General features: G+C 42.8%; 2 protein-coding genes and 1 pseudogene across 2 annotated transcripts; all 3 read left to right on the top strand.

Moving 5' to 3' along the window:
- Positions 1–6,116: 6,116 nt before the first annotated feature.
- On the top strand, positions 6,117–7,456 carry LOC147633365 (phenylalanine ammonia-lyase-like). Its single transcript, XM_086805724.1, has 4 exons — positions 6,117–6,125; positions 6,326–6,425; positions 6,649–7,274; positions 7,364–7,456. Exons 1-4 carry the CDS (start codon positions 6,117–6,119, stop codon positions 7,454–7,456), a joined length of 828 nt encoding a protein of 275 aa, XP_086661850.1.
- A 4,541-nt stretch (positions 7,457–11,997) lies between these two features.
- LOC147633364 (uncharacterized) lies at positions 11,998–13,951 on the top strand (annotated as a pseudogene).
- Positions 13,952–15,890: 1,939 nt separating this feature from the next.
- LOC147633363 (putative eukaryotic translation initiation factor 5-2) lies at positions 15,891–16,522 on the top strand. The gene has a single exon (XM_086805722.1). It carries the CDS (start codon positions 15,965–15,967, stop codon positions 16,520–16,522), a length of 558 nt encoding a protein of 185 aa, XP_086661848.1. The 5' UTR covers positions 15,891–15,964.
- The last annotated feature ends 2,460 nt before the right edge of the window (positions 16,523–18,982 follow it).

Below are 18,982 nucleotides of genomic sequence, written 5' to 3'. Positions count from 1 at the left end.
ATAAATAGAAGCCTCCCCCTTGTTGAAAAATAGTTAGTGTTTATGCATCGTTACTCTACTCCACCTAAGCCAAGAACTGTGAATTCATTTAATAATTCACTAGTTTTTGGAGCTTCCCTCTTTCTTCAATCCCCATTAGTGGCTCCATCAACATACTTAACCAATTGATTGGTTGGGGGCCTCTACCGTGAACAAAGAATCAAGCAATTTGTAAGGTAATTAGTGAATATTGATCTTTCTATAATTTCTCAATGTTTCTCTCTTCTCAACCCCTCTCAAGCTTGAGAAGCTTAATTGGTATGATTTTTTTAAATGCTATTAAAGTTAATTGGTGAATAGTAGTGAAGAGTTACATAATTTAATAAATACTATTGAAGTTAATTTTTATTAATGGTTTTTATGTAATTTCTCTCTCTCACTCAAGAAATGGTCATACTCATGACCCATTCTCAATCCACATGAAGCTTTTCATAAAGCTTTTCCTTAATCCAAGATTAAGCTATGCTTGAGGCCAAATTAATGGCTTTTTTCTATGCTTTTAGTTTATGCATATTGATGATTCAATCCATTATAGATTAATGATCCAATTAGAGATCATTTTAATTATTTCCTTAATGATAAGCTTTATCCCTTAGAAAAAATTGAGATTTATCAGTCATAGCAGCGGAGCTATGGCAAAATTTTTATAAAAATTATGCATAAAATAATTTCATTCAAAGCATAAAAAGAGGACTTCCTATCATATTCTAGGAATGGATGTGAATATATGATATGTGATGTAAAGGAATCTGAAGTGAAGAGATGGAAAATGATATGATTGGATGAGTACACATATAAATGAAATGTGGAATAAGTAATGTGGATTGCATGAGGGATAATGTGGAAAAATGAGAGTTAATATAGAAATTGTATTTGTAAACTGTTTGTAAATGCTGTTTGTAAATGGCTGTTTTATGTCAAGAATGCTGGGAAAGCATTTTGACCGTCTGTGATTAAGGTCGTGGAGACCTAACTAATAAAGTTGCAACTGCTGACGGAGAGTCAATGGAGGACGTCTCGCGTAGCAAGGTCGGCCGAGGTCTTGACCAGCCTCGGTTCGATTAAAATGGTGAGCTTCCGGTACGGTGGATGAGGGACCAAGGAAGCGGCCTATGAGTGAAGCGCTAGGTCACCTGCGAAGGATCCTAGAGGGTGCTGACCATACGGTGCTCGGGCTCTGGGTCGCCCAGGATACCCACGCGTGCGTCGAGGAAGATATTGGAACAAGGAGTAAGAGTTGTTTTGTGAAACCGAGCATGGATCTGGTTGATTGACCTTGCTGGTCTTCAATGGATGAGTCCATGGCTCTTTATATGGATCTGTTGGTTGATCTTGCTGATCTTCAACGAGAGTCCATCTTGATTTTTATAAGTGATTATATTGCCGAGTATTATGGGCTAGGAACTATTGAAAAGGCCCCTGTGTGGACAGGTGGTGAGCGTTCTAGTTGCCAATGATGCCATAGATACTCTGATGATGGGAAATTATGAATCAACCGGATAAATTGGAAGATTATGATCAGTGGTACTATGGTTTCATTAAAGGATTGTTTTAAAGTTAGCTGATGCTAAGAAAAAGGTAATTTCATATTGGGTGTGTAAGTGGTGTGGCTAGTTTTATGTTTGTATGAACTTCCGGCTAGGGGGCCTTGGAACTCTTTTCCTTGGTACCCGGGACAAAACCTAACCAAATTCCAAATTGGATCCCATCACTACAGTGGTTGGGTGGTTGGCTAACCCATGGGATCGGATGGGGTTAGGCTGGACTGATGGATCCGTAAATCGAGACTCAATTTCTGTTATTACGATAGATAAAGTAAATTCCGGATAGTAATTGTTCTATGGATAGGAATCAACGGCTGTGCCTCCTTGGTGGGGAAAAAAGCGTTGATCCCAATGATCCAAGTGCAAGTTTCTTCCTTGATCTGACCAAGTATCTTTATAGATGCAATCGGTTCTGTTTGATCAGTAAGAGTTTTGATTACGTTAGAGTAAAAATTATCCTGGTGGAATCGCCCGTGCTTTCCGGATAAGGGAAGTTTTTCCGGGTCTGGTTTTGGAAAAACCGACAGATTAGTCTTTTGTCCGGATATCCGTGGACGAGGCCCCGAGTGTGGGACCCTGCCTCGCGCAAGAAGTGCTACTTCCGCTGCTAGTACCCCGAATCCGTTGCGCGGTGGGAACAGGGATCTCACATAGAGCATTTATGCTCAGCAACAAAAACATAAAGTCCAATAGCTATCCACCAGGATCGAAAGCAATATGCTATAACTTACCATCCCATTTCCCAACATCTAAGAAAAACAATGGCTACATCACTACATACCAAACGTCAACCATATGTGCTACAAAATCATTTTCGTCCATCATTTGATAAGCATTCACAGACTCTAACCACACAGCATCACCCTCAAGCCTTCGCTCTTCAAATAAACCATGAAAGAACACTTCACCCACAACAAACCTCCTTGTCTTCAAAACCTGTGGCATTGCAACATCTAGCATCCAATTCATCAATACCAGTGAAGGCCAAGTTCTAACATTTTGACCTTTATACATACAAAAATCTACATCCTTTCCAACAGCAGTGTCCACAAGCACTTCCAACAGCAGTGCCCACAAGCACTTCCAACTCTTGTAAAATAGGCATCTCTTCACAACCATACAACTCAACTGGTTCAGAATCCTTGTCATCCATGGACTTTGTCTTCAGCATTTCAGCAATATGTAAAGAAGCCTTAGTTACATTCTCAACCATATTTGCATCCATGTCTATTTTTGGCTCCTGTTCATCAAGGCTAGCAACTTCCCACATATCATCCTCAAGCACAATACTCACATCACAACATTCTTCATCAGCCCAATCTGCATGCATATCTTCTTGAGTGTTGCCAACCCCCCTGGTATCATCGTCCAAAGACTCCCCACCAGCACATAATGCATCAAATGGAAAAACATCCACATCATTCATCACAGGTACCATACCACCATCCAAATGGAGAAACATCCACATCATTCATCACGAGTACCATACCACCATCAAGCTATCCAAGAAAATCCATAACAATAGGATCTTCCTCCATGCTCTCCACATCCGCATTGCAAACCGTCTTCACTTCATCACAAGTCTCTACCCCATCCTCCTCCCTTTGTAGAATCAGGCAAAGAATCATCCTCAAAGCATTCTGTATCCAACTCCTCTTCCTTCTTATCATCAGCCAATCCCAAGGCATCATTCTCTTTGCTTCCATGTGCATGCATGTCATCCAGATCCGAATGCAAATGATCTTCAATAGAGCACTCCAAATCACTGTCATGCACAGCCATGACGTCCCAATCCAAAGAAGAATCCACTGGCAACTCCTTATTTGCAAAAGTCTCAAACCTTGACCTAAATTCCTCATCTTGCTTTTCAACATGCACATCCTTTAGTTTCAATCGCAACATCAATAGGGAAAACCTTAGCTACATCCACATCATTCATCAAACACATATCTTCACTTTGCTCCTTCACCTACTTTTCATCCACCTTCACATGCTTTAAAGACTTTGAAAAAAAATCAAAAGGCACATAGAACATCCCCCTTTGTACCTGCATAGGCCTTTGAGGCTCCTGTCTAATCAAACTTTGCATAGGACTCTTATCCACCTCAACCAAATTTACATGCATACACAACACCTTCATGCGGATAAATACCCATCTCCATCTGCTTCAAAATCTTGCCTTCCTTTTCCCTAGCAATCCTAACTGCATCATCAAATGACTTGGGATTCTTCAACTCAACGCTGACCTTCAAATGGGGTAGCAAACCATCAATAAACAAGCTCTTCTTCAGAAACATAGGAGGAACTTCCTGCTTCAATGTCGTACACCACTTACCCCATAGACATGTAAATAACTTCACAAAATCATCTAGTGATTGCCCATGGACCTGCTTCAAGATGTTCAACTCCTACCAAGGCACACTAGGCTCTTCTGCTTGGGCTGAAAATGCTCCAAAGGGCCTTCTTTCAACCTGTCTAAGGTCAAAACACCATGTAGATCATATGCTGCATCCTGTGCTTCAAAATCTTTAAGCCAGCTTCGGGCATCTTCCTTCAAAAAAATCTTTACTAGCTTCAAAACCTGCTCTTCATCTGTAACATGATTGCTAATGCATGCCAACTACATTTGCTCCAAAAAGTCAAACACATCTTCACCCTTCCTGCCCATGAAATTCTGGATAAGACCACATCATGAAAATTTGCAACAATCCCTGCCAAAAGAAGTGGTACGAGTCTCTCTCATATGGGGCATACACCCTTATAGACGAAGAAAAACACTTGGCTCTCCTCAGTGGGGGCACCAAAAAGCTATGGAGTGGAAAAAAAACAAGGAAACAGGCCTCTATAGCTTCCCACTCCCCCAACCTTGGAATCACTAGCACAAAACAGGGACACCATAGTCAAAGTAAACACCCAGCAAACACATATGCTCTCACTGTGTGCATGAGACGAGGTAATCGAAGGCTGGCACAAAGTGCGCTGTGAGAGTGTAAATTTGTGGACTATACCACCAAACACATCAATCATGCCTTCTCCTTCAAATGAACACACACAAGATACCAACACACAACCATAGCCAGATACATCACCAGTATCATTCATCTTTGAATTCCGAGTCAACACTTCCATACAGCTTCAATCAGCACACACGAGATATATACTCACACAACCATCCCTCATTCAACTTGGCAACATATAGGCTGAGAGCAGTAGCCAACAAAACAACACAATTGCAATGCTAGCATAAAACAACACACCCTCTAGCATAGATAGCAACCCAATGAAGCGATACACACACTCTGTGCTTAGAGGTAGCAACTCAACAAGAAAACATATCTGCTCTCTCAGATACCAACCGTAGCAGCCCTATTGCCATCGCCATCACTCTCTTTGTAGGAGAGCAATACCTTTGCAGCCCACCGTCTCAACACAATCAGGATCACCATGAGCTGCGATAGCCAGGAAAAAAACCAGCTGACACTTGTGTCACTCCATCCATAAGTTGTTTGCAAGTTCAATAGCTCCAAGTTTTCTCGTGCACTGTGGTGTACGAAAATCCCTCATACAAAGGTGTGCTTGCCTCTCTATGCAAGGTTTCCTCCTGTTGTGACATTGAAGAATGCTCAGTATCATCTATGACCTCCCTTCCAAAGAAGTCATTCACCATGTCTTCCATGATGAGATTCTATTCCTCCTCATGTGGCAATGGTGGAGGCACCTCATTCATTGGTTGGGGAAGATGAGTCTCAGCCATGCTTTCCATATGAAGCCTTACCACCTTTCGCACTCTACCTGATGTCACCAAATGGTGTGGCATGTTACTTAGAACTCTCCTATGGTTCTTCTCTATGTCATCATCCGCACACTTGGTCGTGCCACTGCCTCATGAAGACCATATGTTTAGACATGCTCAATTGTTATACGACATTGTCATATATATTGGCCCTTGCATATCAATCACACACACATCAAATTTTTGCTCCCCGGGGCCTCCACCTTATAGACGTGTAGGTGTAGCACGTGCGTTCAAAAGGATGGGTTTTAATATAAATCTCACTTACAGTTTTAAAAATAAAGGAGGGGTATTACAATTGTGCCTGGGAAAAATAAAATAAGGAGTGTTTTTATTCACAAAACTTTAGAAGTAGGGTACTATTCTAGTGGTATGACATAATTTTGTTGGGGTCTAGGTAGAGGGTTCAAATCTAGTAGTGTTTTTTGGCCCCACACTTTAAAGTTCTTTTTTTGCTCCACACTCTATTTAACGTTTTTTAAATTTGAAAGTGTTTTAAATTAGTTGCTGTAAAAGAGAGAAGCAATAAAGAAACATCTCACGTAATGATGCTCTCTCTTTACTACTCCCTCCTTCCTTTTGGACGCCGCTTCCCCCTTTCTCTATCTTTGTGCAGCTTAATAAAGCTGGCTAACTAAGCTTAATAAAGCTCCTTAGTGTTTTATTGGTGTTGTAAGCAGAAGATTTCTAAGGTCTAAGGTGGAGACATGCGCATACGCCGTTGCACCAAACACGCGGAGATGTGCAAGGTCAGGCGCACGCATTGCATCGACTGAGCGATGGTATACTCTGACGAGCGGAGTCAGCGAGGCCATTTGCAGAACTCCCTTTCTCTCTCTCTCTCTCTCTCTTTCAGTCCCTACCTCACTCTCACTGCTCAGAGTCCCGACTCCCCCGTGTGATCTTCATCCAAGGCAGTGAAGCTCTACATATCACTGTATCTGAACAGGTATCAGGCCCTGCAGCCCGATTGAAGACTAGTCTCCGAGGCAAAGGCCCTCGCTTGACGCTTCGTCCCGGCATCTGCTTTCCATCTCTCGTTCCCACAGGTAACGGTCTCCTTGCTCAATCATCGTCTCATCATTTGCTTAAGAAATTATCGGCTTTCGGTGCTCAGTTCTGTGAGTACTTTGCTCAACTTCTCCATTAAACTTGGATTATGGGCTGCTGCAACTTGCGGAGCTGTTTGGCTCGACCAATACCCTCAGCAGTTTGATGTGTTTTATTACCGAATTTAACAGTTATAGTATGATTGAGTGGATGGTAATTAAACATCACAAGGTGTTGAGCTGCAAAAGGAGCTCATCCGATTCTTGAATTCTGGGATATTTGGCAAGAGTGAAGGTAATGTCCTCCCTGTAGAAGCCTCTAGGGCTGCAGTTTTGGTGAGAACCAATACACTGATGCAAGGCTATTCTGGTATCAGATGGGACATCCTTGCTGCCATTGAGAAGCTTTTGAATGCCAACATTACCCCCTTGCTGCCCCTGAGAGGGACCATCACTGCATCAGGAGACCTTGTCCCCCTCTCTTACCTTGCAGGGCTTGTCACAGGAAGGCCTAATTCTAAGGCAATCAATGCTGATGGCAAGGTAGTGAGCGCCATTGAAGCTTTAAAGAGTGTTGGTCTGGAGAAGCCCTTTGAATTGCAGCCTAAAGAAGGGCTTGCTATTGTGAATGGGACTACAGTAGGGGCTGGCTTAGCTTCCATGGTTTGCTTTGATGCTCACGTTCTAGGTCTTCTAGCAGTTGTTACTTCTGCTATGTTTTGTGAGGTGATGAATGGGAAGCCTGAGTACACAGACCCTTTAACAGAAAGGCTAAAGCACCACCCTGGCCAAATTGAAGCTGCTGCAATGATGGAACACATCCTCCATGGAAGCTCTTACATGGAAGCTGTATGTTCGTGTATAATGGAAGGGATTAGAATAGGTATGGAGAGATGAGCTGCGGTTCGGGTGGTTATAAAGGGCTGCCATGAAGACAGGAGGGCAGCAAGCAGCAACATAGCCTGCATGTTTTCAGGAAGATTGACACCCGAGAGTGTAGTCTCATCCAGTTGAAGTCGCCACGCCTCTAGGAATTTAGGAACATTCTGATCTTCAGTCATAACTTTATTCACTAGAGTTTTTAGGTTCATGACCTGAGTGGCAACATCTTTATGTGACATGGGGAGATTGATCGTAGTAATCCAGCCCTAATATGCTAATCTTGCACTTAACTTATACTGAGAGAGATAAGAGATAAAGAAAGAGGACTGCAAGATAGCTTTGAATGCAATGCAATGCAACTAAATTAATATGAAATGATTACAAATGAGATCCAAAGGATCTATGCTGAATGCTACTGCTGATGATCCCTTGCCTTTTTCCCTATGCTGGAACTACTGAGGCTGAGGATTATAGATGATGACCTAACTCCTCTGTGGCTGCAAAACGCTGAGAAGAGGAGATGCTTCAATGCGTGGACTGGCCCCCCTCTTATATATGTCCTCTATATGCAGGTCGGCCAGTATTAAGGCCTGTCGGCCTGCTGTAAATCCACAACAGCCCAAAAAGACTGCTGTCGGCTGTTATTAATGTCCACGACCTGCTGTGTGCAGTCGGCTAGCCTATAACAGGCCCTGACCTGCTATTGATGAGGCCTATGATGGTTTGAAAGGCATAGGCACTGCCCTGGCCTGTGGTACATGCTTCTATGCTGCATATGCTGATGCTGTGACTGATGTCGACCTCCTCCAGATGGTCCAGAAACTGCCGACAGGTGTACTGATGCTCTTCTAACTGAATTATGCTGCCCCTAGGGTTACCCCCCAAGGCCATGATGATGTACTTCCATGCTCCAGATCACTGGTGCATGCTTTTATCTGCTACATGCTTTCTTGATGATGATGATTTGCTATATGCCTATGATGTTATGAAATGATGCCAGTGTGTCACTGTGCACCCTGTAGGGGTGTGCACGTGACATTCCCTTCTGCGGAGATTGTTGCTAGGTGGTAGACCTGGCAACACTTTGACCCCCTGTTATACTGATCCTCCTCTTCTGAAACCACTATCCCCCACTTCTTCTGCTTCTTGGGGAACTGAGGTTAATGCTGGAGTAGTCGACTGAGGAATTGCCTGGCAATGCTGTCTAAACTGCTTGGAGAACTTGAAGCACCCTTGACTTGCCTGTGGAATCCTTTCACACACCATCCCCGTCGATCATGAAACTCTGAACTTCCTGAGGCCTGTTGGAGCACCTTCCGTTCTTCTTCTGATGAAGATAACTCCCTTATGTTGCCATGTGAAGCACAAACCTCCATTTTCTCTGATGAAGATGAATGTCAGTTTTCCCCAGAAAACTCCTTGGTGTCCTTGTAGACCTTGCAGATGCAAGATGCTGAATGCAAGAAACTCAGAATGCTATGCAAGCCATATGCACTCCTATATGCTGTGCATGGTGCAGATGATGGATTTACTAGTGCATGCCTGAGGGAAGGACCCTAAGGAAGGCTTGCAAAATCTTCAAAATTGGGTTTAACTGAGCGGAAGCGAATGAAATGCTGAATAACTGCATGGTGTAGAAAAATGCTAGGAGCTGGCTACCCTGAGAATCTGATACCAATGTGACATGGGGAGATTGATCGTAGTAATCCAGCCCTAATATGCTAATCTTGCACTTAACTTATACTGAGAGAGATAAGAGATAAAGAAAGAGGACTGCAAGATAGCTTTGAATGCAATGCAATGCAACTAAATTAATATGAAATGATTACAAATGAGATCCAAAGGATCTATGCTGAATGCTACTGCTGATGATCCCTTGCCTTTTTCCCTATGCTGGAACTACTGAGGCTGAGGATTATAGATGATGACCTAACTCCTCTGTGGCTGCAAAACGCTGAGAAGAGGAGATGCTTCAATGCGTGGACTGGCCCCCCTCTTATATATGTCCTCTATATGTAGGTCGGCCAGTATTAAGGCCTGTCGGCCTGCTGTAAATCCACAACAGCCCAAAAAGACTGCTGTCGGCTGTTATTAATGTCCACGACCTGCTGTGTGCAGTCGGCTAGCCTATAACAGGCCCTGACCTGCTATTGATGAGGCCTATGATGGTTTGAAAGGCATAGGCACTGCCCTGGCCTGTGGTACATGCTTCTATGCTGCATATGCTGATGCTGTGACTGATGTCGACCTCCTCCAGATGGTCCAGAAACTGCCGACAGGTGTACTGATGCTCTTCTAACTGAATTATGCTGCCCCTAGGGTTACCCCCCAAGGCCATGATGATGTACTTCCATGCTCCAGATCACTGGTGCATGCTTTTATCTGCTACATGCTTTCTTGATGATGATGATTTGCTATATGCCTATGATGTTATGAAATGATGCCAGTGTGTCACTGTGCACCCTGTAGGGGTGTGCACGTGACATTCCCTTCTGCGGAGATTGTTGCTAGGTGGTAGACCTGGCAACACTTTGACCCCCTGTTATACTGATCCTCCTCTTCTGAAACCACTATCCCCCACTTCTTCTGCTTCTTGGGGAACTGAGGTTAATGCTGGAGTAGTCGACTGAGGAATTGCCTGGCAATGCTGTCTAAACTGCTTGGAGAACTTGAAGCACCCTTGACTTGCCTGTGGAATCCTTTCACACACCATCCCCGTCGATCATGAAACTCTGAACTTCCTGAGGCCTGTTGGAGCACCTTCCGTTCTTCTTCTGATGAAGATAACTCCCTTATGTTGCCATGTGAAGCACAAACCTCCATTTTCTCTGATGAAGATGAATGTCAGTTTTCCCCAGAAAACTCCTTGGTGTCCTTGTAGACCTTGCAGATGCAAGATGCTGAATGCAAGAAACTCAGAATGCTATGCAAGCCATATGCACTCCTATATGCTGTGCATGGTGCAGATGATGGATTTACTAGTGCATGCCTGAGGGAAGGACCCTAAGGAAGGCTTGCAAAATCTTCAAAATTGGGTTTAACTGAGCGGAAGCGAATGAAATGCTGAATAACTGCATGGTGTAGAAAAATGCTAGGAGCTGGCTACCCTGAGAATCTGATACCAATGTGACATGGGGAGATTGATCGTAGTAATCCAGCCCTAATATGCTAATCTTGCACTTAACTTATACTGAGAGAGATAAGAGATAAAGAAAGAGGACTGCAAGATAGCTTTGAATGCAATGCAATGCAACTAAATTAATATGAAATGATTACAAATGAGATCCAAAGGATCTATGCTGAATGCTACTGCTGATGATCCCTTGCCTTTTTCCCTATGCTGGAACTACTGAGGCTGAGGATTATAGATGATGACCTAACTCCTCTGTGGCTGCAAAACGCTGAGAAGAGGAGATGCTTCAATGCGTGGACTGGCCCCCCTCTTATATATGTCCTCTATATGTAGGTCGGCCAGTATTAAGGCCTGTCGGCCTGCTGTAAATCCACAACAGCCCAAAAAGACTGCTGTCGGCTGTTATTAATGTCCACGACCTGCTGTGTGCAGTCGGCTAGCCTATAACAGGCCCTGACCTGCTATTGATGAGGCCTATGATGGTTTGAAAGGCATAGGCACTGCCCTGGCCTGTGGTACATGCTTCTATGCTGCATATGCTGATGCTGTGACTGATGTCGACCTCCTCCAGATGGTCCAGAAACTGCCGACAGGTGTACTGATGCTCTTCTAACTGAATTATGCTGCCCCTAGGGTTACCCCCCAAGGCCATGATGATGTACTTCCATGCTCCAGATCACTGGTGCATGCTTTTATCTGCTACATGCTTTCTTGATGATGATGATTTGCTATATGCCTATGATGTTATGAAATGATGCCAGTGTGTCACTGTGCACCCTGTAGGGGTGTGCACGTGACATTCCCTTCTGCGGAGATTGTTGCTAGGTGGTAGACCTGGCAACACTTTGACCCCCTGTTATACTGATCCTCCTCTTCTGAAACCACTATCCCCCACTTCTTCTGCTTCTTGGGGAACTGAGGTTAATGCTGGAGTAGTCGACTGAGGAATTGCCTGGCAATGCTGTCTAAACTGCTTGGAGAACTTGAAGCACCCTTGACTTGCCTGTGGAATCCTTTCACACACCATCCCCGTCGATCATGAAACTCTGAACTTCCTGAGGCCTGTTGGAGCACCTTCCGTTCTTCTTCTGATGAAGATAACTCCCTTATGTTGCCATGTGAAGCACAAACCTCCATTTTCTCTGAATATATCTTTGATGCAATCGGGAAGATATATGTTGAAGCAAAGAGAAAACATGGAATAACATCACGAGTGCCAATTATCATTGTTGAAGATGAGACAACTATCAAGCGACGCATTAGGTAAGCTTTTTTCAATATCTCTTCCTTTCTTTGATTGTAAATATAAAGTTCTTTTGCATGAAGCGGGCTGAAATAAAAATCTTTCTCTTTATGTAGATGGAATGCAAAAGATGATGCTTTGATTGGGTTTTGTGGAAGAGAAGGAGAGGATCATCAATGCTCTTCAAATGATGCCATCATCGTTGGAGATGGAGCACAAGGATATGAGACAATAGTAGATGCCTTCCAAAATCACGTGGTGGGACACTATGCAAGGCTCCTCATTGTCAACCCTCTTCATGAGAGTCTTCCAAGATTGGCTCTAGTTGTGCATTGCACATGCAACCGCTTTGATAGTGATTTCATCAGAACCCAATGGATGCTTGTGGAGCGGATGTGGAATGCAAAGTTCAAAGACGTGATAGGTCCAATAATTGGGCATGCATCAGATGGTGACAGTAGACGTCGAAAGCTCATGGTTGAAGACTACCTAGGAAAGAGAGATAGGCAATTTTTCATTGATTGGCCTGGATGGAAGTTGAAAGGAAGATTTGTGAGAGGAGATGTGTATGGTTTACATGATCAAGATTTTGTCCATTGTGGAAAGAAGCTTGTGAGTCCTCTTGACAGTCCTACCCGACAGCTTGCAATTGGGCGTGTGTGGATTACACTCAATCACGTTGCTATGGTCTACAACACTTTCTCTGTTGATCAGCACAGGTTGCGAGATGGGGACATACAACGAAATGATCGTCAAAACTGGGGGGCAGCCCAAAGGATTGTCTCTAGACAAGTGCAAAAATGTATGAGGGAAATGCGAAAGAAAGAGAGGAGCATGCAAGGGACCGAGGCATATTTGCAGGTTGTTGCTGACTACATAGACATATTCTTATCACCATATTTAGACTTGGGACAGCGTGTGGTGCTTGCAGCTAAAGTGGTCTTCTTCTTCAAGCTGTGGAGATTATGGCTACATCACCATCCTACATACAACCTAAGGGAAAACTTCATTAGCAAAGAGGCATACATAGACATTCAACTTTCTTGCCATTTTGTTGTTCTACTTATAAAGATGTTTCGGGAGTTCTATCCAAATTTCAAATGTCCTCTACATCTCACAGGATCTGATGCAGCGGAGATCTATTTCAGCAAGATTGGCGGTATGGTTGGGCAGGAAAGAGCGTTTGATTTTGGAGATCTTTTGCATTGTGTTGGTAGTTTGAATCAGGTTGCCATGCATGAGTATAGCTCAAATGGGGTGACTTTTTCAAGGGCCCATAAGAAACAAGAACACATTTGGAAGGACTTGAACAAGCATGAAGGTGTTTTGGAAGCAGATCTTGGGAACTACGAAAGTGTTTCTTGTGATACAAAGATGATAGATGCATTAAAAGAGGGATTGAAGCAGGCACAAACTTTATGTGAGACATTGGGCCTCAAACCTTGCACAAGTGAGGGTCTTAAATGGTGGAAAGAGCCTTGGTTAGATACAGAATCAATGTGGTCAAAGCTAGATACTGAAATGGGCGAGGCAGATGAGCATGATGACTTTGCGGAGCCATGTGGTGATGATAGCCCCATTGGCGACGAGAGCAATGAAGATGACGAGGTCATATCTTTGAGTGAGATTCGACATGAGATCGATGGGCTTCTTGATGAGGCAAGCAATGAAGCTGAGAAGAAGAGTATCTCACCGGTGGTAGAGGTTGATGGCAAATTCATCTTCAAATCTACTTTGGTAAGCCAACTCAATGGAAACTCTACATTGTCAAAGGATAGGTTGACTAGGGTGAAGCAAGGAGTGTATTTCAGCCACAAGGAAAAAGAAGCGTCATCTAGTAATGGCAATTTTTTTGGAATAGGGTCTGATTGCGCAATTTATTTCCATGATGTGACACATGGAGAGGGACAAAAAAGGTCAAAGAGAATTGGAAAAGCTACAAATCTGAAGAAGATGGACACACTTCATAGCACTTGGTACCTTGGAAGAGTTCAAAAGATGAGAAAGAAGGTAGGTGGCAGGTATGTGGATTATAAGCGAGGTTTTGACTTGACGGACCGGCCTCAAGGGGTAGAAATTCAGCTTGGTTGGTATCAAAAGGTGAAAGGGTGTCGAAGATTTACTTATGACTTGACGGACTTGAACATGGTCGATATAGAGTTAGTTATTGCATTGGCACATTTAACATACAATACAGCAACTGATAAATATGAACTACATCAAAATGACTACAAGCTTTTTAATGATTTTGTAAATACTTCAGGTTAGTTTTTCATGTGATTCACGTAAGTGTTGAAGCATTTAATTGTATTTTTAAGTCATGTTATATCAGATTTTTGCATCATTTTTCTCATTTTCATTTTGATTGTAGGCAACACGTCATCAAACACATAGGGAGGCAAGAAGCTGATTTGACATGGGCTGAATTTTGGTGGGGCTGAAGTTTTTTGGGTGCGGGCTGAAAGACTTAGCGACTCTGACTTGACATGTCTAAGCGTATATTCAAGGACAGTTTTTGTGAGAGAAAGTAAGTCTTAGTTATTGCTTTAATTCAAAAGAATAGAGGAACATCTTTAGCTCACGTATACAAAATTTCTCTTTTGATTGCTATCAGATTGTTTTGCAGATCCAATTCATTCCTAAGGCAATCCATTTTGGCAGCAGGCAATGGGACCTACAATAACGGCTAAAGAAAGAATCACAAACACTATACATATTGTAGATTTTTGTTAAATGTCATGTATATCCCTTCTGTAATGTGGGTAGCTTGAGTATAATATACATTTGAGCAGCTCTAGTCAACGACATTATATGAAGTTCAATGATATGCGTGTATGATGAGTAGGTGTTTAATCCAAGAATAGGTTACTAAAAAGCATGTGCATGTCTTTTATTGATTCCTTGTTAGACCAGTTCTTATGTGCATGCATATGTTTTTTTTGTGTTGCAGCTGTTGCCCAATTTTATTTTGACAGGCATGAGAGTTGTTGGTGTTGTCTGCTTCACAATTTGGATGTCAACCATACGTAAAATGTGTCATCTTGATTGTATGTCTGCTACGAAATTCCACACTAGCACGGTGTCACAGAGCAGGATGATTCAAAGTCGAATGCACTGTGGACTGTGGAGTATGATGATGCTGATAAATCTGTAGTCAAATTGCTTAGCTTCCCATCGACTCCCTACTCGCATTGGGTCTCCTTCCTTGCAGCCATATCCGACTCCTTCGAGCTCCCGTCACTCCCCGGCTTCCCGAGCACCTTCCCGGCCCCTTTGGGCACCCTCACGACATTCACACAGAGGTATTGCTTCATCCCCCACAAGGTTTTACTTCAGTTTTTCAGTCTGCAGGTCTGAGAAAAGTTGGGGCAGCCATCATTGAAGCTTCATTGCTTCATATCTCTAGGTGGGCCTCTTAAGGGGCACTAAGGCTTGACTTGTGGCTTCATTGGCTCCCTATTGAGCCCCCCTTCACCCTCCCTTGTGCCACGTGGGCTGTAGGCCATCAAGGAGTAGCAGCGCAGATTGCGCCAGCCTTACAGGCTGTGACTTGGCTCCATTTGGCTTGGTTAAACACTTGCCAACAACCTCGGGACTTGGCATTGAACATTGAAGCTTTTTGCTTCAGGTTTGGGACTGTGTAAACAGTCTACAAACAGGCCAAAAACAGGGCAGCACTTATCTCTTGAAGTCTATGCTTACCGGGATTGATCACTTGATGCATATTGATGCCCGTATGATGTCTACATGTATGGAGATGCTATGTTAATGGTTTGCCATCATTTTGGCCCTGATTTAGGACTGAGAATACTCAGTTTTGAGCAGTGAATCACTGCTGACATACAGTGGGCTGAAGCTATTTTACTCATGTATGCTTATGCCTATGCTATTCGGGTTATGTCTTGGGTACATGCTTTGAGGTATTGACCATCGGGGATTGGAAAAGAGTTCGACATTGTTTCTTACTCATTGGTTGAGCTTTTGAGCTCGTACATACAGCTTTTGTGCCAGTGGGAGCATCTTTGGATGCTTGACAGACATTGAGCAGGCAAGTGTTATTTATCTGGGAGTGTTTCCGCGCTTTGGAGATACTTTGCTGAGCACTTCTAAGTGCTTGCAGGGAGTCATACACTTTATTTCTTGGTTCTATTTGCTGATATGGCTTCATTAGGAGAGAGCTCATCTTTGCTCCACATCCGGTCTGGACGGCAAGAAATTCATCTCTTCTTACCAGACGAAGGGCCTTTTTGAGTTTGTATAAGTGCCAGTGCTCCTTTTGAAATGGCTCTTCAGAACATCGGGGCCAGCAACCGTGATGATGCCTTCTACAGGTATAAAATGCCTAAGCTGATCACTAAGATTGAAGGCAGAGGAAATGGAATCAAGACCAATCTTGTGAACATGATCGATGTTGCAAAGGCCTTGGCTAGGGCTCTAGCCTACACTACTAAGTACTTTGGATGTGAACTTGGTGCACAGTCAAAATTTGATGAGAAAGCTGGCATTGCTATTGTGAATGGAGCACATGATACAGCAAAACTTGCAGGGCTTTTGGAAAATTTCATTAAGAAATATGACCAGTGTTATGGATGTGGGAACCCAGAGACAGAGATAGTCATCACAAAAAGTCAGTTTATAACGTTGAAGTGTGCTGCTTGTGGATTTGTATCTGATGTTGACATGAGAGACAAGCTGACTACCTTTATCCTGAAGAATCCTCCAAAGCAGAAGAAAAAAAATGACAAGAAAGGGATGAGGAGAGCTGAAAAAGAACGCCTGAAGGAAGGCGAGGCAGTGGATGAGGAGATGAACCGGCTCCACCCTAACTCTAACACATGAATAAAACTCGTGGGTTGTGGTGTGCCCATTATCCATTCTTCACACCCACACATTGTTGACTCTCGTCTCCTACTCTCCCGTGAACTCTCCACTCTCGACATCAGTATTCAATTCTTTGTTTCAATAAACTTGCATTCTTACTTTCTAGGAAGACCTTGATAATCTCACTAAGTCTGCATGCTGGCCTTCTTTCAAGGCATTTAGAAAGGACATGTTCTTAAGGATCTCCCTTGTTTTCTCTTGGAACGCACAAATTCAAAGATAAGGTCAAGGTGAGAATACATGACGGCATCCTTCTAGATGTAGTAGTATATGCAAGTTGACAAAGGCTTATCGATTATTCTTGTGATCACCTTTTTCAATAATTGTAAGGGGCGTGATATCTTTAAATTTAAATTTACTAGAGGGGGGAAAAAATTCTATGAGCTGGAAATTTTAAAAGTACAGGAGGGTTATAATAATATATTGCAAAAGTAATAGGAGGTATGCATAAAATAGGGGAAATCAGGCTACAGAGGGGTTTTAAAATATGCCTTTGAACGCACGTGATACAAACTTTTTTGGAAGGTGGAGGCCCCGGGTTTTGCTCTCAACCATGCCTTGGATCCAATTTCCAACCCTTGATGATCACTTTTACACATCTTTGACCTGGCCAAAACTGATTTAGGGTTCATACAAAACAAACAACAACATCCAGTACTACAAACATAAATTTACCCAGGTTTTCGCTGCTAGACAATGATCACAGTAGCATTTTTTTGCTGCATAGCAGTGAAAATATGTTGCCTACTAGTAGCAAAAATACACTGCTTTTAGTAGTGAAATTTTGCTTCTCACCAGCGAAGCTAGCAGCAAAATTTTGCTGCTCAACAACGACTTGGAAAACTTGGACTCCCACCTAAATCACCGCCGAGATGGGTGTTAATACCTACCTGCTTCCCTATTGCTGCACATGCGTAGTTATGCGCCTGTATCCCGAGTTTCCTCCCACCTCAACTCATCCCTCAAGGGTGTTGAATCAATCAAGTCTCCCTCTCCAAGGTAAGCACTTCTTGCTCTCTTCCCTCTTTGATGGTTTCATGTCTTCTTCCAAGCTTTTATGGAAAGCTTGGAAATAGTTATATGTGAGCTTCTCTCCCTTCCCCTCTCTTTCCTATCCCTTTCCCTAACCCTAGCCTAATGCATAGAGCTTTTGATGGAGAGCTCTCTCTCCATCAAAGCTTTCTATTAAGCATTCTATGCATTATGCATAGGTTTAGGCTTAACATAGACTAGTTTTTCCATTCACTTATGCATTAAGAGTAGGGTTTAGGGCACTCACCTCTTTTTTCTCTTGTTCTTCTTGCTTACTAATGTGTTAATGATGAGGAATAATTTTTTTATTTATTATGTTTATTTTTTGTAGGATTATTCAAGTGAGCAAGGTTTTGGGAGTAGCCATTCATAACGGTAAGACCTCTTTCTTCATTTGCACTTCTTGTCTTTGTTTTTTTTCACCCTTGGGTGTCGGGATTAGGGTTAGGTCAATAGGCGAGGGCTATACATAGCCCTCGCCTATACATAGCCCTCTTTATACATAGGGCTTATGCATAAGGACTAGGCTATGCATAGCCCTCTTATGCAATAGCCCTCTTTATGTATAAAGAGGGCTTTACATAGCCCTCTTTATACATAGGGCTTATGCATAAGGCCTAGGCTATGCATAGCCCTCTTATGCAATAGGGATTATGCATAGGCCTTATGCATAGGGCTTATACATAGCCCTCTTATGAATAGCCCTCTTTATGCACAGCCCTCTTATGGAATAGGGCTTATGCATAGGCCTTATGTATAGCCTTATGCATAGGGCTTATGCAAGGGATTATGCAAGGGATTATGCATAGGGTTTATGCATAGCGTTATGCATATCCCTATTATGCAATAGGTCTATTATGCAATAGCCCTCTTTATGCATAGCCCACTTATGCAATAGGGGTTATGCATAGCCTTATGCATAGGGCTATGCATAGGGCTTATGCATAGCCTTATTCTGCATAAGCCCTATTATGCATAATGAACTAATATTTTGATTTATTATAATAATCTTTTGTACGTCTATTTAAGCGAACGACCTCCAAGGGCGGCATAGGCCATGAATATACGATTCATACGGATTCAGCTAGTAGAGGTAAGCCCTCTTTGTTTATGCTTCTTCTCTTTTTTGTAATAAAGTAGGAACTTTATTCAATAGGGTTAATAATGGGACAAGTCCATGTATAAAAGAGGGGACTTGGACCATGGTTGTAACTTTGGATGATCATTTTTAGAAATGGAAATTTATGTTTCTTGGAGCTCATGGCTTCTCTCTTGGCTTGTGGAAGGCTATTTTCATTCTCTTGGTGAGAGACTAAACACACTTAGGCATCATGTTTACATGGTGATTACTCATATTTTTCATGCATTACATCCCTTCATTCCAAT

Source organism: Cibotium barometz, chromosome 12 (assembly GCF_041138505.1).
Source record: "Cibotium barometz isolate CiBa-2024 chromosome 12, ASM4113850v1, whole genome shotgun sequence".
NCBI classification, from domain to species: Eukaryota; Viridiplantae; Streptophyta; class Polypodiopsida; order Cyatheales; family Cibotiaceae; genus Cibotium; species Cibotium barometz.
This window is presented reverse-complemented; position numbering and strand designations above follow the sequence as displayed.

Excerpts from the sequence above, each read along its gene's own strand:
- LOC147633365 (XM_086805724.1), top strand. Across the intron at positions 6,426-6,648 it reads TCCATCTCTCGTTCCCACAG|CATCACAAGGTGTTGAGCTG; the intron begins GTAACGGTCTCC and ends ATGGTAATTAAA. Across the intron at positions 7,275-7,363 it reads GAAGCTCTTACATGGAAGCT|GAGGGCAGCAAGCAGCAACA; the intron begins GTATGTTCGTGT and ends CCATGAAGACAG.
- LOC147633363 (XM_086805722.1), top strand. The coding sequence starts at position 15,965 with ATGGCTCTTCAGAACATCGGGGCCAGCAACCGTGATGATGCCTTCTAC.